General features: G+C 39.4%; 1 protein-coding gene across 2 annotated transcripts; it reads left to right on the top strand.

Moving 5' to 3' along the window:
• The first annotated feature begins 1,285 nt into the window (after positions 1–1,285).
• On the top strand, positions 1,286–26,465 carry LOC102107360 (transient receptor potential cation channel subfamily V member 6). 2 transcript variants are annotated; one of them, XM_005523805.2, is made up of 15 exons: positions 1,286–1,877; positions 11,276–11,373; positions 11,771–11,893; positions 12,777–12,917; positions 13,453–13,551; positions 13,759–13,934; positions 14,801–14,947; positions 17,250–17,462; positions 17,819–17,905; positions 18,953–19,029; positions 19,219–19,384; positions 19,660–19,726; positions 20,289–20,557; positions 21,302–21,408; positions 22,898–26,465. In XM_005523805.2, the coding sequence occupies exons 1-15, from the start codon at positions 1,747–1,749 to the stop codon at positions 23,169–23,171; spliced, it is 2,175 nt and encodes a 724-aa protein (XP_005523862.2). In that variant the 5' UTR covers positions 1,286–1,746; the 3' UTR covers positions 23,172–26,465. The 2 variants fall into 2 exon arrangements, with proteins under 2 accessions (XP_005523862.2, XP_087908234.1); XM_088052108.1 differs by having other exon boundaries at positions 20,289–20,571; positions 22,898–23,073.
• The last annotated feature ends 222 nt before the right edge of the window (positions 26,466–26,687 follow it).

The following is a 26,687-nucleotide window of genomic DNA, read 5'->3' as shown; positions in this document are numbered from 1 at the left end:
GAGCTGCTGTCAGGCTGGCAGTGTTGCCCAGAGGAGGCAGGAATAAATCACTGCTTTCCTGAACTGCTGAGACCAATCTTCTAGGGCTTCCTTGGGGAGACAGTGGAAAGTATTCTCTGCTTGGGAGAAATAGAGGTTGTGTTTGTCTGTCAGAGGCATTTGACACCTCAGTGTCTAAATACCTTTCTCAATTTCAAGAGGAGTTACTTCCCCCCATCCCTCTCAGTGTTAGGGTGGCCTCATTATTGATATTCTTTGAAAAACTATTAAAAACACAACATATGCTCAAAACACCTGGCTGGTATAAACTCTAACTTCTCAAAGCAGGAAATTATATATTCTTCCCACTATGACAGCTTAACTTGATACTTCCTCCTAGACCGGGTCAGCTCAGTGAAATAATTTTGGAGTATGATCCCTCAAGTTTGTCTTAAAGCATTGTTTTTTGTGTAGCAATTGTGTGGCAATTTATGATTTTCTAGGATAGGATACATCATGAGTTTACAGAAGTTTGGATGTTAATCCTGGTTTTGTAGTTCTGAGAAACCTCTAAATAAACCAGGAATTTCAAAGAAATTACTCAGTCCTATTGCTTTATACGCTTTTGTCTCTTACCTACTGATTCTGCCTGGGTCCAGGCACCCTGAACAGAATTAATTTCCACTACAGCGGGAGTAGGAATGAAGGGATATTTCTGTTGATTCAAGGTATAAAAATATTGGGACAAGTCTTTAGGGAACGAAGATTAGAAAGTAGGAGCTTTCTCTTTTCCCTTTCTCTTTTGTATTTTTTTTACTTGGTCTTTTTTTCTTTTCTCCCTCATAGTTTCCATCTTCTTCACACAAAGAAGGGTGCCTCATCTCTTCATTTTGATATTTGGTCTACTGCTTTGCAGGCAAATAGCCCCTGACTCTGAATATGTTTTTCTGTGCCAAAATCAAGTTTTTGTTAAATAATAAAAAAAAGGTTTTGTTAAATAGAAATTTTCATCTCTTTCCTAAAAAAGATTTTTCTAGGAGATGAAATAATGAGAGCTTGTAGAACATTAAATGAAAATGAAATATGTAAAGTTTACACATTAATCTACATAAACTCTTCTTCTAGCTTGTGGAGTAAGGCGATTTTGTTTTACGTGGAGAAGGTGGAGTCTGTAACGATAATTTCTTTAATGGGATTTGCAGACAGCTGAGGTGGGAGGTGTGTCCTCCTCTCTGCCACCTTCCCAGAGCCCTGTGTCTTTTAGGGCACGTTCCCACATGTTCACTCACCTTAAAGGTGTTTTGCCTCACTCGCTCAGCTGTCTATTTCAAAATTGCTTACATGTTGCTTTTCAGAAGAATTCAGAGATACAAAAGGAGGATGACTGCTTCTGAAGTCTAGATTTCAAAATCAAAATAGTAGAAGCCTAGGACCTTGATGCTATATGAATTCTTCAGTTGCTGTTCAGGGTCTTTTTGAGGGGTAGGCTGCTGGTGAGCTACTTCTAAATCAGACACACCTTTGGGTTGGGCTATTTTGGAAACTAAGTAATTGATGAGGCTCAAGGTATGGTCTGCTAGGAACAAGTGATTTTATTGTGTGTTTTTACACGTACTTTGATCAGCTGATGCAGTTGACTGACAGTCTCCTCTGTAACTAACTGAGGGTGGAGGAGTGGTGACCTGCAGTCAGCCTTTCCTGACTTTTTCCCAAAGTGGGGATTGCTGGATTTCAGGCAGCCGGGCAAGAGAGGAAAAGGGACGTGATATGGGGGTGCCTTTATTTGGGGAGAGCAATCCTTTTTATTCCCGGATATGGAATGGACTAAGTCAGAAGCTGCAAGGCAAAAAATCCTGGGATAAACATCTGGATGAAATCAACTTACTCCAGCAGAAAAGGTACAGTGCACTTCAGCCTTCCTGTCTTCTCTTTCTTCTCCTGCTCTCCCTGTAGCTGATTCTCACTCTTTCCCCTTAGGCTTTTCTGCCAGTAGATAAACTTTAAACAACCCTGGAGCACTTTTCTCTATCAGATTTCTTCCTTCAAGGTGGAATGTTTCTGGAGTTCCAATCTTATCTGCTTTCACAGGTAGATTTACCAGGTTGCAATTGAATTACTGAGTGCAGGACTTCAGTCACAAATTAACAATGTATTCTCTTGTCTTTCCCGCTTCATTGGTAAAGCTCACAGGAAAATGCATGAAGGTTTGTTTTAAATTATTATTATTACTATTATCATTATTATTGTCATCATTATTATGATGACTATTAGGATTGTGTGTGATGTATAGGCTGCAGCCAGCTGAAATAGTGGTGCTTTTTTGTCAGGATTTTGCTTTCTGTCTCTCTAAAGGTTGCTTTTACTGTGGGATAGAGTAGGCTTAATGTTGCTGAACGTTTTGGGGGTCAGTCACCTCCTGGGTCAGACTGTGATTTCTCGGCCCTGTGACCTGAGTGTCAACATGTACAGTGACTCCTCTTAGACCTCAGGTTATCCAGAAGATTGGCTGTGTCTTGCCATGTGAACACTGAAGGCTGTTTGTGGCTGCTGTGCAGGGCTGCTCCCTCCACACACAGAAATGTAGCACTATTCATGGAAATACAGCTGGATCTGGTTTTCATTGTCATTTCTGCATGCACAAATGCTGCAGTACTCAAATAACAAATTGCTTCCAGTTGCTTGTAAAATCTGTTTTTTCTTTCCACACATAACTCTGAACATCTGTGGGGACAAAAAGGTGACTGTGTGCGACAAAATCTATCTATACGTATGTATATGTATATACACATATATGAATAGAAATATGCAAAGAAGCAGTTAAGATGGTCACATGTACACCTTTAGGGAAAGAATTATAACTTCTGGCCAAGTAACAAAGCCTGTTCCAGTTTACTTCAGAGCGGTGGGACTTAAATGCACTTAAAATGGGAGGGACAATGGGAACAATTGTGTTTCTGTGGAATGCTGAAGTTGTTTACATTTTGATGCGTTTATGAAAAGCATCACAGGTAACTGAAAAATAAGTTCTCAGCAGATTCTGTAAAATCCAAATGAGTATAAAATAGAAGTCTAAATATATTAATATATTAAATTAATTATATTGTTTATATACTAGTAATTAATACCAATAAGCAATAATTACAATAAAGTATTTTTAAATTATTGTAATATTATCTTCATATTTTTAAGTCAAAGAGATGTGGAAGAAAGCTCTGCTGATCTCTATCTAACCTCCCACTTGAAGCTGAACTATTGCCAGCAAGAGATCACATTGTTTAAGCTCTGTCTAGCTCAGTCTTGAAAGCTTCCCAAGTCCCCAGATTCTGCCATATCTTTAGGTACCTGTTACAGTGCTGTAGTAACCTCCTAGTGAAAGAGGGTTTTTTTCCCCCAAATATTCAACCTGAACCTCCAAAATCGTAACTTTTGATGATATTCCAGTTCTTTGTTTACCATCTGCTGTTGTCAAGCAGGGTTTGATCTCTTCCTTTTTGTTGCTCCCTTTCACATAGGCTAGTCTTAGGTTGCCACTTCTCTTTGCTCATTAATCCTCACTAGTCATGTGCTACAGGGCCACGAACATCTTGTGTGTTGCTACTGATGGAGGAAAACATGAACTAACATGAAAAAATCTTAGTCATACAAAACCTTCTGCATAAATTTCTCTTAGGTCACTGTAGTGCAATCCCTCTGGTCCCAAAGTTAACTTTTCTGTGTTTCTTTATAAAGTCCTCTGTAAAACACATGCAGTGTGCACAATACTCACTGTGATATCAGTGTTGCATGGGGACACCATTGTTCCCTTCCATTTCAGATCTATGTGTTTCTCACAGCTTTCAACTAACACAAATTAGCCTCCTCCTATTTGGTCACAAATTATGTGGTGCCAACATGTGGAAACTCTTCCTAAGGAGGGACAGGACCAGCTCTTCCTATTGGGCTACTTTTTTGTTACTTGTCCCCATGGAAGCTCAGAGTTTGAGGAGAAAAAAAAAATGAACATTTTGCAGAGGACTGGAATCAGTTTTATTGCTTTTGCATTTTTAGTTATGTACAGATAGAAAAACGCCAGGAAGACCTTCTTTGGTGACTGGTGTGTGGGAGCCACTCTTATGAAACCTCCTTTTGTGGAAAATCTGTTGTAAGCCAAAAGGGCTTTTGCTGCATCCTGTCATTTTGTGGTATAGAACTGCAGTGTTGTGGCTTCAGCTTGAGTTCTTCGTAGTGAAAATGGTGATGGAATACATACAGTAATTAGCAGTGGTTAAATTCTGTCATTGTCTTACTGAAAGCCAGTGGTAAATATGTTACTATTTAATTGTCATTCTCTGATCGCACACAGAAAGTCAGCAAGAGAAGAACAAGTCTTTTTTTTTCTGTCTGAGGACTGGTGGTAATACCTGAAAACTAATTGTTTTGGTAGTTGTCACCTTCCCCGGCACTGATGTTCATTCTCTTTCTTCATATGAAACAGTGTTTTGAATCTTACTAGCAGTAGATCTTAGCATTATTCATTCTCATCACTCTTAGTCATCCTATTCACAGAAAGGGATTAATATTGCACTCTATAATATTTCCCCCAGGGAATCCAGGTTCAAAAAATGTGCTACAATCTCCTAGAACTGAAAAGGACTTTGAGTTTATTTGGCCTAAATCTTCTGGTATTTCTCTGTTGAAGACTCTCCTTTTAAACAGCCTGTAGCTCAATGTGGAGTCCCAGGGACAGTGGTCACATCTCATATGTTCTCTCTAGAATCATCTCTGGAAGCAAACTCTGGCATCTACGGGGCCTGAAGCACATGAACATAACCCCTCAACATAATTCATAGAGATGGAGAACAGAAAGATGAATACTTATGAAAATTTGGGCCTGATAGAGGTGAAGAAGAATCACATGTGTGTCACAGTGTAATAGATCTAGAAATTATTTTCAGTGCAAGAGTTTCTAAGGAAATGTGAACAAATTCCTCCTGGAATGGGATTTTAGAAAACCCACCCTATGAGAATTGCACATTGTTCATAAAAAATAAGCAGTATATAAATTAGAACAAGTGAGTACATGGTTCCAGTACCTGTAAAATTATTACAATTATGTAGTATTTTTCCTCCTACTATTGCCTGTATCCATGACTCTGATTGATAAATAAGAAGTATTTATTATAAGTAATACATTAGAGATGCCTGGAACAAATTGCATAACTTGCAGAGAGCTATGGTCATTCCAAAGATGTCACAATAAAACTTTTTGTTTCCAAATTCTTTGGTGGCTCTTTAGTCTCCCAGACATACTAGTGAGGTGCTTTGCTTACCCTGGAAACAAATGTGGCACAAATAAAAGGGCTCAGCCTAATGCAGGTAAATGGAATTGTTTGAGAGTTGTACAAGGACGCAGAGAGTCTTCAGCTTCTACATAAATCTTTCTCAAGCTGGTAGTGAATGAGCTGTCCCCATAGTTTGGCTCTTCATGTCTAAACAACATTACTGAGTTTTCATCCCACTATTTAACATAGCATTGTCCTGTCTTAAAATCCACAATACCTGTCTGTATTAATTGGTTCTTTTGCTCCCAAAGGTGACAGTGAAATAAAGATGCCAGCTCCCAGTTCCAGCACTTTATTTATAGTTTGTTTCAACAAAAGTGTTTCTGAGCAGTCATGATGCGAAGAATGATTGGCTGCTGCTGCGCATAAAATAGAATCAAAAGCATCAATGGCAGCATTTCTGGTCTTTTCTTCTACTGATACACCTTCATCCTAATGAAAGTTCTGAGACTAATAATGGAAAACAGTCTCCCTAATTTAGCAAGTGTAAAGGTCCTCCAGAAGTCGTGTTTCCCCAGCAACGCACAAGCTCAGCCTAAGATGCATCTCAGGCTCATAGATTTAGGAAGTTAGTTGTGGATTTAGGAAATTATTTGATTTCCTAAACTTGGCCATAGGTTTCCTTACAAAGAAGAAAACATTAAATTTGTGCCCTGACAAAAACCCCACCCCAAATTAAAAAAAACTGTTAGAAAAAAGTTATTAGACACAGGGTAAGGAACACAACCTGGAATAAAACTGCAAGAAAATCCCTATTGAGGAGGGCTGGAAGTTTTGATGCAGAATAAGGTCATACATCAAAGAACAAATTTGTTTTATGACTGCTTCAGTGATAATAAAAAGAACTAAAAACTTATGAACCATTAAAACAATTCTAGCATGAGGTTATTCTTATGATGATCTCAGATGCAGAATTAGGAAAAAAAAGATGTTAATGCAAGCAGAATGCCCTGCTGGAAATAACTGATCAAGATTTCTATTGCTTTGTGTAGCAGCTAGTCAAATATCTGAAGGGATAAGAATTCCCTATCAGTTTCTTGTCTAGTAACATTGGCAATTATTAACCTGTTTAATTAATTTCCAGAGAAGCTCTGTTTACTCTCAGCTGAAGGGGCTTTGACATACACAAGCAAGAGGTCCCAATTAACTTGCTGAGTCTTGTTGCTGGAGCTGAGGAAATTTGCTGACCCTGTTGATTGTCCAAGCCCCTGTTATCTGGATCCTTTTCACTTTGTGCAGTCATTCACCAACTCCTTTGGCATCTTGCTAGGTGATTGCTTTGATCCTCTTTCAGCTGGTTGGCTTCCTCTGAGCAGCCCTCTGCTCTCCTGAAGGCTTTCACACATTTACATGCACAGACTAGGAGAAGGAAGGGGGAAGATGAATCTCCTCTGACAATTTCATGATTCATTCTGGAGCATGGATATTCTGAGCACAACAGGGAAAGAAGAGAAAGCTGAAACAATATCCTGATGATGAATTTATAGCTTGGGTTAAAATAACTGCTTTAGAACTTCAGGAACTGGCTCTCCATGGGTATAAAGCTTGAAGCTGGAAGCAAACTTAAATTAGGGCAAAGAATAGAGGAATTCCATTTAGTGAATGATTGAAGTTGTAGAATCTGATAAGGGAAGAATAGAAAAAGATGCTTCTGAATGATGTCCTGAAAGAATAACCATAGCAATCCAAATTCTTCTTTTTATAATGAAATCAAGACTTATTTACTAGCCTTTGCATTCTCTATCTGTCCATAAGTGAAATGAGCAGGCTGCACTCCAAAAAGTTCTTGAGAAGCTGTAAACCTCAAAGGGCACATATTACCAGCAGAAAGTGCTTGTGAAATCTTTAAGCTTGTTCAGAACTGTTTTACATGACTCCCTCAGTCAGAATCTGACCTAAATTTTATCTCCTCTTTGTTTCACAATGGATTTTCTGGTGTTCCTGGTTTTGCCCTCACCTATATTGGAAAAACAGCTCATGGCTTCCCGAGCACATCATTGAATCATCTGTGAAGAAAACTGGCTGATAGTAAGGCATGATCAAGGCTCACAAGCTGCCTCCACACTGACACATTCCTTATTTCAGTAAGAAGAACCCAGGAGCACATCCAGGTGGAAACCTGTGGTTCTCATTGCGCCTCAGAATTACTGGCTTGCTATGGAACTGTGCTTATCCTAAACTGATCCTGTAAGGCAACATCTAGTCTGCCTAGAGTTACAAACTTAACTTAGCTGGGTAAATCAGGAGCTTAATATTCCTTGATTCCATGGCTGTTGAAGGGGATGAACAGGATTAGAAGAGGAGCTTAACTTAGATGTGCTGAATTATCTTCTCAAAGTGTCTAGATATGTCTGCTGAATCATTTTCTGAAAAACAGCCTCACTGTTCAGTGACATAATGGTACTTTATGGAAACTAAGCTCCTACAGTAGGCAGCTCTTTTAAGAGACTTAGGTTACAGATTTTGCCAGCTGCTGCTTTGACACAAAGGGGCCCAAGAAGTAAAATGCAAAACTCATGCTGTGTTTGATCCGTCAGGAAGAAAGTTGGTTAAATATGCAGCAGTTAAATAATTGAAAATGTTTTGGAGGTTCTAAATTCAGGCAACTTCATTTAATTTTTTATATTAGCAAATTTGCTTCCCCTAGTTTTTGACATTTATGTGCTCAGTACATTGCTGTAATATATTAAAAATTAGTTGATAATTAGAACGGTATGTTTTAAATGAGGTTAAAATGTTTCCCCAATTATAAGACAGAAAATTAAATGAGAGCAAAAGCATATGCTTGGAACATGTAACTCACAAACCTTTGAGACATCACAGGCAATGTGCCATGACATTTGCCGACATTTCTGAGTTCCTCTTCTGGTTTGCTCTTTGGCCTGAGATCTCTGGCATTTTAAGCCCAGTTGGAGTTTAAACAATAAGAAGAAATTTTTGACCATTTTGCCCTCAGTTTCCAAACACTGAGCATAGTATTTTTTAGGTGCCTTCGTCATAGTTGTATCGTGATTTAATTAGTTGTTTACAAGAACTTTGGTAATTTTTGAGAGAAAGGTATTGTGTTTGTGTCCTCCCATGTCGTCTCTTGCCCAATCCTTCCTCGTCTCTGAGGTCATTTGAGGGATAAAGGCCTACCCAATAAAGCATCAACATATTAATTGTAGTATTGTTTATGCTACTGAAACCCCACCTCTCCCCACTTCCTGCCTCTGAAACATGTATTTTCCAGAAACACAAAGTCTTTCTTAGCCAAAATAGTGGCAGAGGTGGCAGGCTGACTTCACTAACACTGAATCTTACGACTTTTGCTTAGAGTGCCTCTTTATTTAGTTCCTGTTTGTTTGATCCTAGATGCAATCTCCTCATCAAATCATCTTGTCATTAGTTACTAATGAAACTGACGCATGAGTAAGCTATAGAAGGAATACTTCCCTAACTAGGACTGTGAAGGACATATAAAAATATCTCAGAATGGCTCCCTGATTTATTGAGGATGGTTCTTTTTATCCTGAATGTTTTTATTTCTCCTCTGCTCTTCGGGGGTTTTCTAGTTTAGTTTCTAGTGACTTAAATAATGGGGTGTTTTTGGTGACAGGAAGGGCTCATTTTGTGGAATGATACAATGATGTTCAGTTATGCTTCTATTACTTGTAGCCCATGTCCATTAATTTACACTTACTCTAATTATTTCTATTTATCTGTATAATTCTGATATTTTTTGTTTTGTTTTATCCCCCAAGTTTTCTCAAGTGTCTCCAGTGTCTTTCTACTATAAAAGCGAGACGAACTCTTAACATTTCAAGTGGATTAAATCCACAGAGATAATGGCATATAAATTTCTTTTTTATTTAAGATCTTGTTGTTCATAAAATAATAATTTAAAGCAAGAAATACACATTCCTTTGAGCCACGGAATTCATGTTGCCTGCTTTCCTGTTTTTTGTCATTAAGCTGTCCTGTACTTAAGATGCATGAGTTGTAAGAAAACATTTTTTGCAATGGGCCATTTATATTCTCTATGTCTCTCATGTGGATTTTAGTGTGGCTTATAACAGAGTTATATTCACAGGTAATGTATCCTCACATCAGTGTTACCACTTAATGCAAAGCACCTATTGCTTAATGTAGAATTTATCCCCAAAATCTTGTAACCAAATAATGCCAGAATACATGGAATGCCACCAGGAGGAAGCATTTACTGTATCTGCAGGTATATGGTTTGATTAATGTATTTGTCCCACATGCTTTTTTGGGGAGGTGTGCTTAAGACAATTATTGCCAGTTGTTAAATTGTAGTAAAGGGACAGATAGAGGCTGGTAGAAAAACAAGGGCTGGTGTTATCTTTGTTCATATCAGCTTGAATTTGTAATTTTCTGCTGTAATCCTTAGACTTATTCCACATCACACATAGCAGCCTGACCTGGGCCACTCTAGATAATTAAGATCAAATTAAACATCTGTACTAGAAAACAGCAGGGGTGAGATAAAAGCACAAAATTTTAATTTGAACAAAGGTCTGAAACAGGAGTTACCGTGTTAGGAGAGAAAAATGTCTTTCTATTTCATACTGAAAACTCATGAGACATATTTTTCTTCTTTTGGTTTGAGGGTCGTTCCTCCCCTTTAGTCTTCTGAATATGAGATACCTATAAATTTTTATTTGTATAAAATCAAGAAATCAAAAAGCCCACTCCAAATGATTTTTAAATTTATTTTAAGTTTAATTAAAAGACAAACCTGAACATATTCCAAGATAGCAGAAATATTCACCTCAGTTTTGTAGATTTTGTTCTTTTTTTTACTTTTGTGTGGCCAACTCACCCTGAACATTGCCAAACCTTGTTTGGATGCTGAACAAACACTGCAGGTAACTCTCTTTAGGTACTTATAAAAATTGATAGGAGCACCACCTGAGCCTTCTCTTTTCCAGGCTAAACAGTCACAGTTCTCTCAGCTTTTCATCATCAGAGAGATGTTCTATTCTCATGATCATCTTTTGCCTTTTGCTGAAGTCTTTCCAGTAGCTCCATACGTGTTTTGTTTTGAAGATCCTAAGACCTGGATACAGGGCTCTAGGTATGGCCTCACCAGAGCTGAGTAGAGGGGGAGGATCACCTCCCTTGACCTGTTGTTTGCTTCCAAAGACCTTGCTGTAGTGAAGTTTGGTGGCTGTACTTATAAATTCTTCATCAAGTGCAAAAGATATGCTCAAATATCCCAGATCCTCATGGAAGACTCAAGGACATGCTTCAGCTATAAGTGAACCACTCTGTCTGGAACTTGTTTGAGCACATGCTCTTTCCCAGGACATGAACATATTTCAGTTCTCAACAATTTCCTCAATTCTCTCAGCACTAGAGAAAATACTAGTACAGCAAAGGGTGTCGAATTTTTCTCCATAACTTTGTATATGGAAGAGCTACATTTCAGAGCTCAGTCTATTAATTATAGGAAGTGTTGGAAGAACACAGATGGAATTCTCATTTGCCCTTTTCTATCCACTGTGGGAGCAATTCAGACAGCAACCTTTTCTTAATTGTCCTGTGTGAAGAAACAAGTGGCTTTTTCTGGCTCCTGAGATAACTGTCTACTTGCAGGAGGCTTCAATGACCCATCATTCACTATTTCTGTGCCTCAAAAAGTGGGATACAAAAACAAGAAACAGTTTGGTTGTTTCCCCTGTCTTTCCCCTCTGCTGCCACCATACGGTTCAGTATCAGTTAAGCTAAGAGATGATGAACTTCAGTGTATTTTTAGAATTGCACTGCTCTGCTTTTTCCTGTTCTGTTTTTGTTGTTTGGGGGTTTTTTTGTGCATTCAAGGAATACCTCAGATGGTAGATGTGCATTGCTGATTTTTCAATTAAAATGTTCAAGATACAAACTGTCTTGAGCAAAGGCCATGTTAACTATGGAAATAGGTACCATGTGTTTGACTTTATTCCTTATCAGACATTTTTTCTTGACTGCAGGATCTGGGAATCCCCACTCCTCCAGGCTGCCAAAGAGAACAACCTTGCTGCCATTAGGAAACTTCTCACTGATGGAACATGCGATATCTATCAGAGAGGTAATTGGGATTACTTGAGAAAAATGGTTTTCTGTGGAAGGCAAGAGTTTCCTACAATGAGTAGTTTGTTAGTTTGCTTAAACATTTGCATCAGCAGACTCTGATGATTTAACTCTGTCAGCAGCTTTGCAACAAAGTGAGTTTTCTGACTTGGTTGTGCTCGTTCACTTCATGCCTGAAGTCAGCTGTCACTTACAGACACCTGAAGTTTCTGCTCAATTTTCAGATTTTGTTGAAGCAAAGGACAGAGACTGTGCAGTTATGTGGCTGTACCAGGCCACTACTCAAGGGAGGACATAGCCCTCCTGTAATTCCCCACCTCAAGGAATCTATTTCTGCTTTTGTCCTATACAGTTGAACGTCTCAACAATTCTCACACTTGTCCTGCTGTTTCTAGGCGCAGTGGGAGAGACTGCCCTTCATGTAGCTGCCATGTACGATAACTTGGAGGCAGCAGTGGCTCTGATGGAAGCAGCTCCTGAGCTTATCAATGAGAGGATGACATCAGAACTTTATGAAGGTAATATCACTGGGAATGAGGATGGACGGGATTCCCTGCAGGAGGGGAGAGGAAGTACTACTTGTTCATTTGGGAAATTGGCTTATACTGTTCCTGGTTCAATATGTTGCTAAACTGTTAAACAGCAAAACCAATATGCAAATGGCTTCTGACCTTTCCTAAAGGGAGGAATTATATTAAGCATGAGTACACACATGTGCAAACATGCGAAGACCTTGACCAGGGAATTGCAAGGGATTGGAAAGGGATTGCAAGGATATATACAGTTTGGTTTCTGACATACTCGTTTATAAAAAAAAGGATATCTGCCTGACCTTCCCTAAAAGGAGAAAAAGTAATTATTTGGTTGAGAAAATGAGAAATGTGGCCACTGCTCTTGAGGCTAGACTCTTATCCAGATTTTTAAAGACTGCTTCTGGTTGAGTACACAGAAATTCCAGTCTGAATCTCAAAACCACTAAAATAATAATAATGGCGTTTTTAAAAATTCTTTTGGACTAAAAACTTAGAGTGAGTCTTTGGGAGTTTTGTCTTGACCTTATCTTCATTTCTTAGGAGGGAAAGCATAGTCAATCTCGCAACTTCCTGCTTGCTTCCCAAATGAGTGTGGCATGTCTTGATTTTCCCTAGGAAGAAAATCTAGAAAGTGCACCCTGTTGGGATTTTTTGGCAATTTGTAAAGTCAGTTTTAATAAACTAATGAAAAGATTTAAGTAGAACAGAACCTCTGTAAAAGCTCTAGCACAACCCTTTGCACACAACAGGGATAACTTCAAAGCTAATTCCTTTAGCTGCTGTCCATTTACCATGACTGACACACAAGCTGCTGATCAGCCTGAAGTTGCTTTCTTGGAAGACAAGGTTTTGTTTCTGTGTCTTGCAGGGCAGACAGCTCTCCACATTGCAGCAGCAAACCAGAACACCACGTTGGTGAAGGCTTTGCTTAAGAGAGGAGCCAATGCCAGCACAGCAAGGGCCACTGGGCACTTCTTCAGGCGCAGCTCCCAGAACCTTTTCTATTTTGGTACAGCCTTAACTTCTCCCCTTGCTGCTAAAGAAGGGAACCAGTAGAGTGGTGAAGAGATATGGGGGAGCCTCACTATAATCCCCATCTAAAGTGGGTAAACAGAGGCTCCTATCTTCAAGTGTCATCAGACATACACCTTTTAGCAGAGAGTAAGACTTCCTCTGAGTATGTGAATGATATGTGAATATAAACAATACACATTTTATAGATTTGCCTGTATGGAAATAAATATATATATTGTATTAAAACTGTAATTTAGTGTCTTCCTAGCAGCAAATTACTTATCAACCTTCTTATGGAGGTAAACCACTGAAAAGAATATTTCTTCCTTTTAGTGTTGTGTGGGACAAGTCTTTTTTAACTTTTCTGATTAGGATGAGAAGTGGGGCAGGAAAATTTACAAGTTACCTACAGTAACTCTTCCTTTCATATCCTATGGCTTCATAGCATGTATAGCTTCCCCTCAGCATGCTTCAAGCTCTCCTACCTCCTGGATCCTTAATGTTGTTTCTCCCCATCCCTTTCATTTCAGGAGAGCATGTTTTATCATTTGCTGCCTGTGTGGGGAATGAGGAAATTGTGCAGCTGCTCATTGAAAACGGAGCTGACATTAGAGCTCAAGATTCTCTGGGTATGTGCTGTGGGGCTCAGTGAATTGCACAGAGTGGATCTGGGCATTTTAATTCAGACTGTCGTCCGTGCATGCAAATATTCTTCTCTCACTAGAAACAGCTGCGGGAAGAGGGAGATGAGGAAAATAAAAGCCATCAGTCCATTCTCAATCTTTGCACAGGGCTGGGCTATTCCAGATACTTTATCCAGTCTGCTTCCTTCATAGGTAACACTGTTCTTCACATCCTGGTTCTCCAACCTAATAAGACGTTTGCCTGCCACATGTACAGCCTGATACTTTCCTATGACAGGAGCAAAGAGGGACCAGGGTCACTTGAACTGATTCCTAACAATGAGGGGCTTAGTCCATTCAAACTGGCTGGAGTTGAGGGCAACACTGTGGTGAGTTTGTGTGACACTGGTACCTCCATACAAAAGAGAAATGGGGACCTTGAAATAACATCAGTCAGAGCAAGGGAATTTATGCATGTTCTTAGTGGGTAGAAGATACGCAACAAGACTTTTTTCCCAGAAGTCTTATGTAGATCCCAAAAACCCTTTATAAGAAATTTCTTTATCCTAATGAAAGAAATGAGTGCTTAAAGAATAGATATTTTCCCCCTATTTTTGAAGCATTTGAGTTAAACAGGTGTTAACAGACACATTTACCCCAAGCAACTTTTTGAAAGGCTCACAGAAATTGTCTTGCTTGTCTAGATTTCTTTACTCTAAATGTGACAGATGGGAAGCCTCTTCAGGTGTCCACAGGCATTTATTCATAGACAAAATCTTAGCATTTAATGTAAACCCTTATCCTTCCACTCACTGAAAAGACAAAGGTGGTTAATGTTTCTTCTGTAGATTCACAAGGGACAGTATCATTTCCCTTGTCACACCTCTTTTCTGATGTCTTGTACAAGTGTATTAACACATTTTTTTTTCTAATCAACATGTAATTCAATCTGAAGTCTATTGTCAGGAACTATAACTGTGTCAAGTAACTTTAGTAATTTAATTAGAATTTGTAGTAAAAATAACTCATCCTTTATGTCAAGCATGAGCTAATGATGAAATAGGAATCAGAAAAATTTCTTCCATTCTAAACCTGCTGTAATTGTTCCCGAGAGATATGGGAACCACAACAGCTACTGAGTTCAAGGAAAATATGTCATAATTAAGGGTTTTGAACAACTTTATTTGTTCTCATTGCAAATACGCTATATACTGGAAAGCTTCTGATGTCCTTGCCCCTCTTCTTTTCTCCTCAGATGTTTCAATACCTTATGCAGAAGCGGAAGCAGAATCTCTGGTCCTTTGGCCCCTTGAGCACTGTGCTGTATGATATCACAGAGATTGACTCCTGGGCTGAAGATCAGTCCTTCCTTGAGCTCATAGTGTCCACCAAGAAGAGAGAGGTACTGTGGGCACTGCATGCATCCTGAGTGTAGACCATGGTGATTACAGGAAATAATGAGTTTGAAGGTTCAGGCTCACTGATAAAATCCATAGAACAAGGACTTCATACCATGAGCTGCAGAGGATATGTGAAGAACAGGAGTTTATTAATGGTCTGGCTACACCTGATGCTTTATATACAGTTTCTTCTGGGGCATGAAAACTGAAGGTTATTGAAAGAACTAGGTATGAACAAACTACAGAAAAGGGTTTTATCTCACCAGGCTCAAAGATACACTAAGAACCTGTAGAGTAGCTCTAGCAAGTATCTTCCTGTAACTGTGATACTGATCAACTCTCACAATATCCCTGTGAGACAGGAGCACATTCAGAAATCCTAAACTGGCATGCATTTTAAAACTACTCATTGTTATTATTCCCTTCATTTAATGACAGGTTATGACTCAAAACAAAGTGGGCAAATTATCTCTGCTGTAGGCTCAAAAGCTTGTAAAAGGATTAATAAGACCAAAATAGCAGAGTGGAATGGTGAGCTTTGATAGATCTCCCTAGGACTTTTAAGGTACACAACCCTGTCAATTGTAATGACCTTAAATAATCCTAACAGGACAGGAAATGAATCAGAAGACACTTCAATTAGCACAGTTCTGCCCATCCTGTATTATTTCCACCTATCAAAATTTTCATCAAACCTTTCTAACAAAAGTTTGAGCATCTGGAGAGCTTTGCTATGGAGCTCTTCTGTCTATGGAGTTCTCATTTGCTTTTATGTGAAAACCTCTAAATTTCTGTGAGTGGGGATACATATGGAAATCCAGGAAACAGCAGTTCATGTCAAAAAATATAACAGGCTTGGAAGTTGTCCACTTTAGGAGACTAGCCATAATCCCAAAAAGAAAGCAGAATATTGGGTCTCTGTCTTATCCAAAAACATTCATATAGTGCATGCAGATCCAAGAATTCTCATTTCAGAAGAGAAGATATCCCCAAATATCAAGAGATAAAATTATTTATTTTCCAAAATGCTCTTACATATAGGCAGTTGCAATTTTTTGACACATAACTAGTAATTTTTTTTTTGCATTTGATATGTTTGGCCGAAAATACTTGCTGTCTCTCTAGAAGAATGCCATGTGCGCCCCCATCCAATCATCCCTTCCCAGTTCAATATTGGACTAGAGAAGCACTTTAGCCCCCAGTCAGAAGCAGGGTCCTCTTGTGTTAGGGGGAATGCATGCACACATAGGTACTAAGATATGTTTTCTGATCCTGAAGTGGTTGGAAAGAAAAAAAATATAAGGGAACTCAGTTGTGGGATGATCATAGTAAGATTCAAACTTGTATTGTCCCTTTGAAAATGAAATTTACTCTCCTATGCAAAGAATTCTAGAATACTGACTTCTACAGAAACCAGAACACCCATCGGTGGATTCTCTCTCATGAAGTTTTGATCCTTTATGATATTTCATAGGCCATTCAAGAGTTTTGTTAGAGTCATTTCCATTTATGGAAAGATTCCCTGCACTTTGTGCACTCAGCAATTTTTGGCTGACTTAGAGGAAACAGGGCACTGTAGCAAGAGAAGAAAAAATCCAGAGTTCATTAAGAAGTTTTTCCTTCAAGTAACCCGGTCACAACGATTTGACTCACATTTTCTTCTCACTTATTGCAGTGGTCCCCTAAACAATAGAAAGTAAGTCTAGAAATATCTGATAAAGTGCGTGGCTCAGATTCGTAAATTGCAAGATACACCCGTCTCTCCTGCTCATGCTCTGTCCAGTCTTCTAGTATAAGGTGAAGGCTTGATATAAGCAATTCAATTAAGTATCACCCAGATAACAAGGCATAAACTGAAAAGGCAGTATTTTTTCATAAGCCACAGACCATCAGAAAAGTAAAAATATCTCTTAGAAAAATGTGTAAGTTTTCCTACTTTAAAACATCTGATACAGAAACTTCTGTTGTTGTACTAACAGGGATATTCTGTTGTCCTCAGTTCTATGTTCCTAGATAGAGGACAAATTTATTCCAGTATCTAACATGCTTTTCTTGTACTTCCCACTGGTAGTCAACAGTCATTCTCTGAATGATATATTTCTTTTTTCCAAAGCTCTTTATTGTCAAACTGAGCAAATCCAATGCCCACCGGAGCATTCCACTTTTGCAAAGGAAATTCAGTTTTGTAATGCTGAATAAGGCAGATGAGCATAGCTTATTAACACTCTCTCAAGAAAATTTGTGAATGCTGTTTATGAAACAATGCACTTTTAGCAATTAATTCCTTCTTTCTCTCTTCCTCAGGCACGCCAGATCTTGGACTTAACACCTGTGAAGGAGCTGGTGAGCCTGAAGTGGAACATGTATGGTCGTCCCTATTTCTGTTTCTTGGCCTTATTCTACATCCTCTACATGGTCTGCTTCACCATGTGCTGCGTCTACCGCCCCCTGAAACCCCGAACAGGCAACAGAACCAGCAGCAGGGACAACACAATCTATGTCCAGAAAATGCTTCAGGTACTGTGACTGTAGGAGTCTGTAGGAGACTGTAGAGCCCCCATTGGGCAACTCCCATCTAACCTACTTAACTGGAAAGTCCAAGCCTCCCCCAGTCCCCAGCTATTGCAGCTCTCCTCCTCCCCTCTTTGGGCCAGCTGACCTTTGTCAGGAAGGAATAGGAAGTGTGCTCTGTTCTCTGTTGCTGGGGCTGGCCTGGTTCCTCTGGCATTGCCAGGTCTACTCATGTTTATTATAAGTAACAATAGGCTGTCTTCACCCCCATCCTCTTTTAAAATTTACTTTCACTTTATTTAAAATTTAATTTTAATAAAATAAAATTTTAATTTTCATTAGCTTTTTTTTTTTTTTTTCAGGAATCATATGTGGCATATGAGGATGAGCTAAGGCTGGTGGGGGAGCTGATCACAGTCATTGGAGCTGTAGTAATTTTGGTCCTTGAGGTAAGAGAAGCAGCTATACAGTTTCAAGTTTCATCAAGGCAGATTTTACTTACTAGACAAACATGGATTTGTGCTCACTACTTGGTAGGGCTTATTTGCTTAGTCTGAGCGCTTCAACATAGTTCTACTGCAATAGACATTGCCAGCAGTGTCTATTAGATGAGACAGAGACTGTGACAGTGTCCTGAGACTCCAGGTGCGGAAGAAGCAATTAGAAAGATTGGTTGCACTCTCAAATACTGCTTGCAAGGTAATCCACAGTTCCTGTTAGCACCATCCATGTTTCAGCTGACTCCCAGATGTTGCTTCAGCCAGCACTCATAAATATTCCTGTGTTTAGGAGTATTGGGTAAAGTGATTTCTGTGCATAAACAGAGAAGTTTGTATTTAATTGGAGATCAGTTACTCCATGGACTTGTAACAGGAGCCTTTCTCAACCACCCCCAACTTGATTTTATTATAATAGGAAATAGAAGATTGAAATTTTTGTGAGAAAACTCAAAAGATGATGACAGGAAGAACTGAAAATGAAACAGGTCTTGTAAACAACTTTCTGCCTATATGGGGTGCATCAGCACAGTGTAACCATCTGGCCAAAGGAGGTGATTGTCCCCTCTCTGCTCTGCACTGGTGTGACCTCAGCTTGAGTGGAGTGTGCAGTTTCGATCCTATGGTGTGTTCCAGAAGGACAAGTCCTTCTTCCTGTGCATAGTCAGGACTCTGGGGCTAAGGCTACAGCTAACACAGTGTGAGTTTTAATAAACTCCTTTGATTCCCCAAGGAGGTCTTTTTTGTCTTTGTTACTGAGGCACCTCCCTGTGACAAGTCTCTCAACCTGCCCAAGCATTCTTATATTTTTCAGCAATTTCTGTCTCATCCCAAGAAGGGCCCACCTGGCTCAACCCTTCTGATTTTAAAGTAGCATAGAAATTGATCTATCAAAGGAGATGTGGCTGACCCTAAGAATCCATGGAAATTGGTGGTTGCCATGACATTTAGTAGTATTATGGGAACTGAGTCCTTAAGCTAATAGGATGTCTCTCTTAGATTCCAGATATCCTTAGAGTTGGAGCAGCGAAATACTTTGGACAAACAATCCTAGGAGGGCCTTTCCACATAATTGTGTAAGTACAGAACATATTTAGTCTAATAAATATATTGTCTATCATTTTCCCCACTGTACTCTTTTGCCAGATGAGTCACTTTCGCAATTTTTTTTTAGAGTATTTTTTCTCTGAATTTATTTATTTTAACGGCTTGACCAATATTTCCTTCACGGAAAGTTTTTTTTTGCTGTCTCCTCTTCCTTGCAGCATCACATATGCTTGCATGATCCTGGTGACCATGGTGATGCGTCTCACCAGCACAACTGGGGAGGTGGTGCCCATGTCCTTCGCCCTGGTGCTGGGATGGTGCAACGTCATGTACTTCGCACGGGGCTTCCAGATGCTCGGACCTTTCACCATCATGATCCAGAAGGTGTGAGACACAAACAAATACGGGCTATCCTGGCACCTCTTTGCAGATAGGGAGAACTGTAAGAATACTTTTTTCTCCCTCGGGATTATTTGCTTAATTTTGCATTAATGTCAAACAGACAAGTTCTTGTTTGCACAGAGAGTTTTAGAACTTTATCTCTTTAGTGCAAAGGTTTCCTTTAGTCTACTCATGGTCTTAGAATCTGGAAGAAGGTTTACATAGGGTGGCTTGGTGGAACAGCTGGGCCTCATGGTGGCTCTGTCTTTGCTCTACAGATGATATTTGGAGATCTCATGCGCTTTTGCTGGCTCATGGCTGTGGTGATATTGGGCTTTGCATCAGGTGAGTCTACAAAGAGAAAATAATCATATGTTACCTTTGCCAACTGCTTTGGTATGAATTAAGAGTATGGGTTTTGATTTAATCTCTGATTGACTGAATTTAATTTAATCTCTGATTTCCTGAATAGCTGGAAAAACTGGTGATGATGTTTAGCTTCTATTTCTCTGAGCATGGTCACTTTCCCAGTACTGACTTCTGTTCTCAAACTATCAGTTTGCTTTACAGTTCTTGCTCTTTCCAGGATAATAGAAACTAGGATAATGCAGATAACTCCATATATTTTTAAGTTAAGGTTTAAGAACATACTGCATTTATGATATTTTCTGTGGAAAATTGGATTAACACACAAAGCTTTATTATATCCCAGAGGATAAAAGGATCACTACTTTGTGAAATAAATAATAATCAAAGTAAATTTGGGTCATTTTATCAAGGAGACCAGTGGGCCTTCCCAGACCAATTATTTTGGTCAGAATATCTTATAGGATTTTGTTATTCCTTCTGGAATGTGATTCCTGTTGTTAAACTCTCTCTTTTTTTCCTCCTGATTTCTCTCTTCTAGCTTTTTACATCATCTTCCAGACAGAGAACCCTGAAAACCTTGGGCAGTTCTACAACTATCCCATGTCCTTGTTCACCACTTTTGAGCTGTTCCTCACCATCATTGATGGCCCTGCAAACTACGACGTGGACCTGCCCTTCATGTACAGCGTGGTGTACTTTGCTTTTGCCATCATTGCCACCCTCCTTATGCTCAACTTGTTAATTGCCATGATGGGTGACACCCACTGGAGAGTGGCCCACGAGCAGGATGAGCTCTGGAGAGCCCAGGTAATCTTGTTAAGGTGGGCATTCCTACCTTATATCAAATAGCAGCTAGAAGCCCATCAGCCTTTCTTGTCCATCCTGTGTCTCCCTAGATGTTCGTTCCCAACACATGGAATCTCTTGTTAAATAGAATTGAAGTTGCAACTTTTTCTTGAAAATCACATTGCTGTGGAACTGAGAGTTTAATTATAATTATAGTGATTGTATGAGGGGGATAGAAGACAAGGTAATGATTACAGGAAGGACAGAAATGTCTTTTGAACCATTAGAAGAAATTGGCCTGTCTTGGTCAAAAAGCAAAGACATTCAACCAGTTTTATAGCAATTCAACAGGAAATTAATTTCCTACGTTTTTCTGTGTGAAAGCAGTCGGACAAAGGGTTAAATGAAGTCATGTGGTCACAGTGGCAAGTTCTGATGACAATTAAAGTGGGTATAGGTACTGTCCTCTTCTCTAGATTGCAATTCATTACCCTAATCATTTCCATGAGGAATAAAAAGAAAGAAATGTAACAGTGTTGTAAGACCACCATTACTTCTTCAAAACATGTCACAGTTAGACCTAAATTAGTGACTGACTTATTTGAAATAGAGTATAGACTATATATATATATTTTTTTTTTTTTTTTTCCTTAAGGAGCTGTAATGAAGTATAGTATGGATTCATGTTCATGAAACTAATATTTTTGAAAGAGTCTGATTTTTTTTCTAATTCATCTGAGTTTTTCCTTTTTTCTCATTCCACAGGTTGTTGCCACTACTGTCATGTTGGAGCGGAAACTGCCACGGTGCCTCTGGCCTCGCTCGGGAATCTGTGGGCGGGAGTTTGGGCTGGGGGACCGATGGTATCTCAGGTGAGTTCTCTTGGAGTGTGTGCCTGTAAGGGTCCAACAAGGAGAACCCAATGTGTGGGTGTTTATAAAGAGCCTCTCCAGTGGTCTTGGGAGTGTTTGAAGTGCTGTTGTTGCAGAATACAGACCCCAGTCCGTTTTCTGTCTGTGACTGATAGACAAGCACTGTCCCCCTCAGAAAGCTCTGCTGTGCGTTTCCTTGTGAAACCATCTGATGCTTTCTCATCCAATAGTCACATTGGACAAACCCCAGAAACTGCATGGGTTATAAGACCTGAATTTTTCTTTCAAACTTCTTAAAATGAGGTTCACTGAACTTTACTGCTGTGCTTGGTCGGCTGTCCCTGTCCCTTGGACACATGGAATGGCAGAGGCAGAATCAATCTATCAGGCATTCAACAACAATGAGCTGCCCTGTGAATGACTCAAAATCATAACAGGAATAATAGAAGTCAAAATTTCTTTCAGAAGTGAACCTAGTAAATATGTTATACTTTGCAATGACAAAGGCACAGGTCCAGGATTTCAGTTTAGGCACCGAACTGAAAAACTGTCTGTAGTCTGGGTAGCACTAAATTCCTCATTATTTGTGATTTTAATCAATATTTATGCCAGGTGAGAAGTGAATTAACTTTTGGGCATTTGCCTTTTCTAGCTGTGCCATCTTTTGCTGATAAAGCCAGAAGGGGGAGTGGTGGCTGTATGAATCATAGAATCATAGACACTCATAGAATATCCTGAGTTGGAAGGGACCCACAAGGTTCATCAAAGTCCAACTCCTGGCTCTGCACAGGACTTTCTGCAGGCAAACAGCCTTGTGGCTTTTCAGATTTATTGGGCAGAATAAGCCAACCTAAAGTGGTGCCAATATGCAACAATTTCAGCCCAAGGCATGGGATATAGCAATGTATTGCAAGAGCAATGTCCCAGAAATTCACTGGGAATAATTGGGAGTGCCAATTATTTATTGGATGCTGTGAGAAAGGAGTGTTTCTGTGATTTAGTTCTGTCAAATCACATGAGTGTTCATTATATATATGTGGGACAGTAATTCAGAAGACAGTCTGTAAGTAATGTAATCGGTGGAAGTGGAGCAGTTAAATAAAGGTTCAGCAAGAGATGACATCCTGAGGCTGGCAGCCATGGAGTATCAGAGGAGGAAAGTCAAGAACAGAGAAAATAAATGAATATATGCATATATACAAAGTCTGCCAATTGCTTACAGCTGGCAAAATGGAAAGGGCAAATCATGACTTGGAAATGAGTTAAAGAACAAGAAACCACAGGCAGACAAAGGTGCAGAAGTCAGTGGTGGGGATGAAGGTCTAGGAGATAATTGTGCTAGCAACTCCTGGCATCCTGCCTGTGATCAGTTTCCTGTGCAGATTTTTCTGGAATGTCTCTGTCAGTAGTCCTGTTTTTTGGAGGGGTTTTGTTGATAAGCTGGCACTTTTCTACTTAATTCAGTTTATATCTTCTAATCCTCTTCCAGAATTGAAGACAGGATTGATCCTAACAAACACAAGATGATGAGGTACACGGAGGCATTTAAGGCTCAGGATAGGGATAACTATGACAAAGGTTCAGAAAAGCTGGAAACCAGCGGGGACACCCTGTGCAAGAAGGAACTGTCTGCTCTGTCACTGTCAAGGAGCACATCCAGAACTAGTTCTCACCGTGGCTGGGAGATCCTGAGGCGCAACACCTTCCGCCAGCTATGTGGAGAGGTCGGTCCTGCCATGGATGAGGAGGTGTATGATGTCTAAGAAGCCTCTATTTTCACTCCACAGTGTATGAAGTGGCTCTTTTGCCATGACAGTTATCTTCTACATCTGCGCAAACACTCCCCATCATGCCACACACATTCGTCAGCCTTGGAGAACTCTGCTGGCGAAGATTTTGTGAGCAGTTCATGGCATCTGTGCTACGATAAAAAATGCAATTTTTTCTCTCCTACTTATAAGCGTCTCTGCAATTGCACTGATATTTGCACCGAGCTGGTGGGCTTGTTGAGCTGTGTAATGCAAATGATCAAAAGAAGCCTGCAAAGGGATTTCATCCATTTACGATGAAGTGATCAGTCAGCCCTCTTCCAGACTGTTACATAGAGTATAACCTTCCCCCCACCAGTTTCACAAAATTGCAAGGCTCTCATAGCAAAGAATGACTGAAGTTCTGATTTATGATTTGATACAGAACAGGAAAAAACCCCCAAACTTCCCAGACCCCACAAACCCTGTAACTGATCTCAGGAATGAAGGTAGTTGTTGACACTGTGATGATTGAAAAGGACTGTAACTACTCAGCTGGCATTCAGGGCCTGACATATTTTGCCTTCTGAAGAAAGGCAGTCTCCATTAACAGTTTCAACATTTCTGGCTTAGCAGGACTGTTTTGGTTTTGGTTTGGTTTGCTTGTTTGGATTTTTTATTGGTGATGGATGTTTCTGTTTCTGTTTTATTTTTTTTTTGTCACATGAATGCACTTTAAGCTTTTGAAAAGAAGTGATTGCTGTTCCTGGGAGGATTCTAAAGTGGGAACTTCTTTTCCAGTTGAGAGAGTGTATGACCTGGTTAGGTGACTTCGAGCAGTGTGAAATTTCAGCAGAGATATTTATCTCCCATGTAAGCTAAAGCTGGTCTTCCGCTTTTTGTGGAAGAATAGGTTTCTGAGCCATAGTTCCCTGACTTATAACTGAGCCAGCAAGGTAGAGTAGTGAGCTCCTATTTAGCATGGAAAGAAATGGTGAGGAGATGTTGAATAGATGAATAAGAGCTATTGCAGAGACAGTTCAGAAGCTGGTGCTCTCTCTCTCTCTCTCTGTCTCTCAAAGTCTAAAACTATCCAATGAACAGCTAAGGCATCCACACAGTTCCCTTCCAGGCATGACACTATGCCAGTCTGTCAGTTTATCATCTGCCTCAGACCACTTTAATAAAAATGAAGAAATGTTCAGAGAAATGGACAGTCATTTCAGGTTTTTTTTTTGTATTCTCAGGCGTGTGGAGTTTCATTCCAGTAGTAGAAGTTAAGCAGAAAGCAATCCACGGTCTTAACATTTCCTTCCAACAGTAATAGTAAAAGCAACTTTGCTCTTTAAGAAATTAAAGACTATTATCTAGCACTAGACTTTGAGCTAAATCACCCTGTGATGATCAAAGCAGACAATGAAAAAGCTGAATCCAGTGGATTTCTGATTGTATTGAAGTATCACTGGAAACCTCTCCCACACCTTCTCACTTGCAGGTGCTATAATGAGTATCATGATCTTTGCAATTGTGTGTATTTATTTAAATGTCCACTTTCCCTTACTTGAATGCTTTTTGTGTGTGTGTGTGTGTGTGTGTGTGTGTGTGTGTGTGTTCCAGTGTAAGACAGACAGAAGGCTGTCACTCTAGAATTCAGCTGTATGCTTTTGAGTTGACTAATACTGAATTGAAGGTGTTGTCTGATTTCAGTCACTGAAGTGCTGTCAGTCCTTCCCAAAACCCTTGGCCTTTACACTGGTGATCTGTGGAAATGGGAGTAGTGTGGTACATTAACCAGAACTGTGAATTGTTGCTCTGATTGCAGATTAATTTTATTTCATAGTGAGTAGGCAGTAGCAAGAAGGGAAGAACTAATGATTTCCAGATCCTATTCCTGGCCCCAAATATAGTAGAATTTTTACTAGTTTGAAAGCCACTGAAATGCAATTATGATGGAACCACATACTGTCATTTCTACAAAAGAACTCCCCTTTACGACAAAATAATAATATTAATGATAGTAATAATAATAATAATGGTAGTTTGAAGTACAAGCTGTGTAAGCCCTGGTTCTGATTTTACATTCTTCTTCATTGCTAAAAACATTGAGAAATTTGATCTTAGAAATTTAAACAACACTTTGACATGGCAGGAGGCAGAACATAACTCAGTAACCAGTGCAAGACCTTTTTTTGATTTTGGTATCTGCTCTCCAAGTGCCTTCTTTCATAAAATTGCATCCTGTGATACTTAGCTTTCAAATTTCCTGCACAATACCCCTGCAAACAACAGCATCAGAACTGAGTGTTTGATTTTCTAACTTAGGGGTTGCCTAATGTAAATAGGATAGAGAATCATAGAATCACAGAAAGAAGGGACCTTTAAAGGTCATGTAGCCCAGAAACTGAGCATGCGCATCTTCAGCTGGATCAGGTTGCTCACAGCCCTGTCCAACCAGACCTTGAATATTTCCAGAGATGGTGCATCCATCACATCTCTGGAAAACCTGTTCCAGTATTTCACCACCTTCATTGTAAAAAAATTTCTTACTGGCTCCTATTGGAATTTGACTACCAGTTTCCTAAAATGACTTGCATATTTAAAAAAGAGAAAACCCTGGAAAATGACTTTGTGAAAAAGGAGGTAGAATATTTTACCAATAGTAAATTGATTCCCCAGTTTTTAGTTGATGATCAGTTATGCAGACTATTTTTAGAATAATTTTATTTATCTGTAGGATAAACGGCTCCAGAAGAAAACTAGAGGTGTGGAAATTCAGCAGATGTAATGGGCACACCAGTCGCTGGAAGTATTAAATTTGATACATGAATGTGGCTTACTCTCTTTCATCTGGACACATATACATGAAGTGCACCTGTGTGAATCTCAGGTGATGAAGTAATAGGAGGCACAGGAATAACCTTTGAGCTCTTTCAATGCAGTCTGGCTCTGACTCAGCAATAGCAGTGACTGCAGTCACACAGAGGCAAAGCACTTTCACTGTAGTGTTATGCATGAATGTGCTGCTTCAAGATTTGCTTCAAGTCTTGTGCTTTTTGATGTAATTATATCCTAAAATTCTGAAACAGTATTGCTGCTCCTTGCTATTGCAAGGTGTCTTTCCTCTCCCTCCTAACAACACTGCAATGATTTCAAAGCAGACATTCCTTCCCTCCCTGAAAGTGCTAACCTCAACCTGTCTTCAACGTTACTGAAGTTTATGATAATGTGATAAGAATGAATGTTTTGATCCACTTGCTTGTAGTTAAATGAGATCTATTTTGCTGACAATAAAAATATGGAGTATCTTGAGTGCTTCTTTGTGTCTGAAATAACTATCAGGAGTCAATTTTTGTGTTTGCTTTTCTATCAGCAATAATAGACATTAGCTGACAAATTGTTTGTATTTTCATCTATGGGTCTACACTAAATTTTTTTCTTAAATCCTTTGTTCCACAGCAATCCACTTCAGGTATTTCTTTATACAAAGTTTGTATAAAGTTCCAAATGCTGATTTCTGTTTCAAACTATGAA

The sequence above is a fragment of the Pseudopodoces humilis genome, chromosome 2 (genome assembly GCF_049639895.1).
Source record: "Pseudopodoces humilis isolate 2021_Gansu_Grassland_sample_001 chromosome 2, ASM4963989v1, whole genome shotgun sequence".
NCBI classification, from domain to species: domain Eukaryota; kingdom Metazoa; phylum Chordata; class Aves; order Passeriformes; family Paridae; genus Pseudopodoces; species Pseudopodoces humilis.
This window is presented reverse-complemented; position numbering and strand designations above follow the sequence as displayed.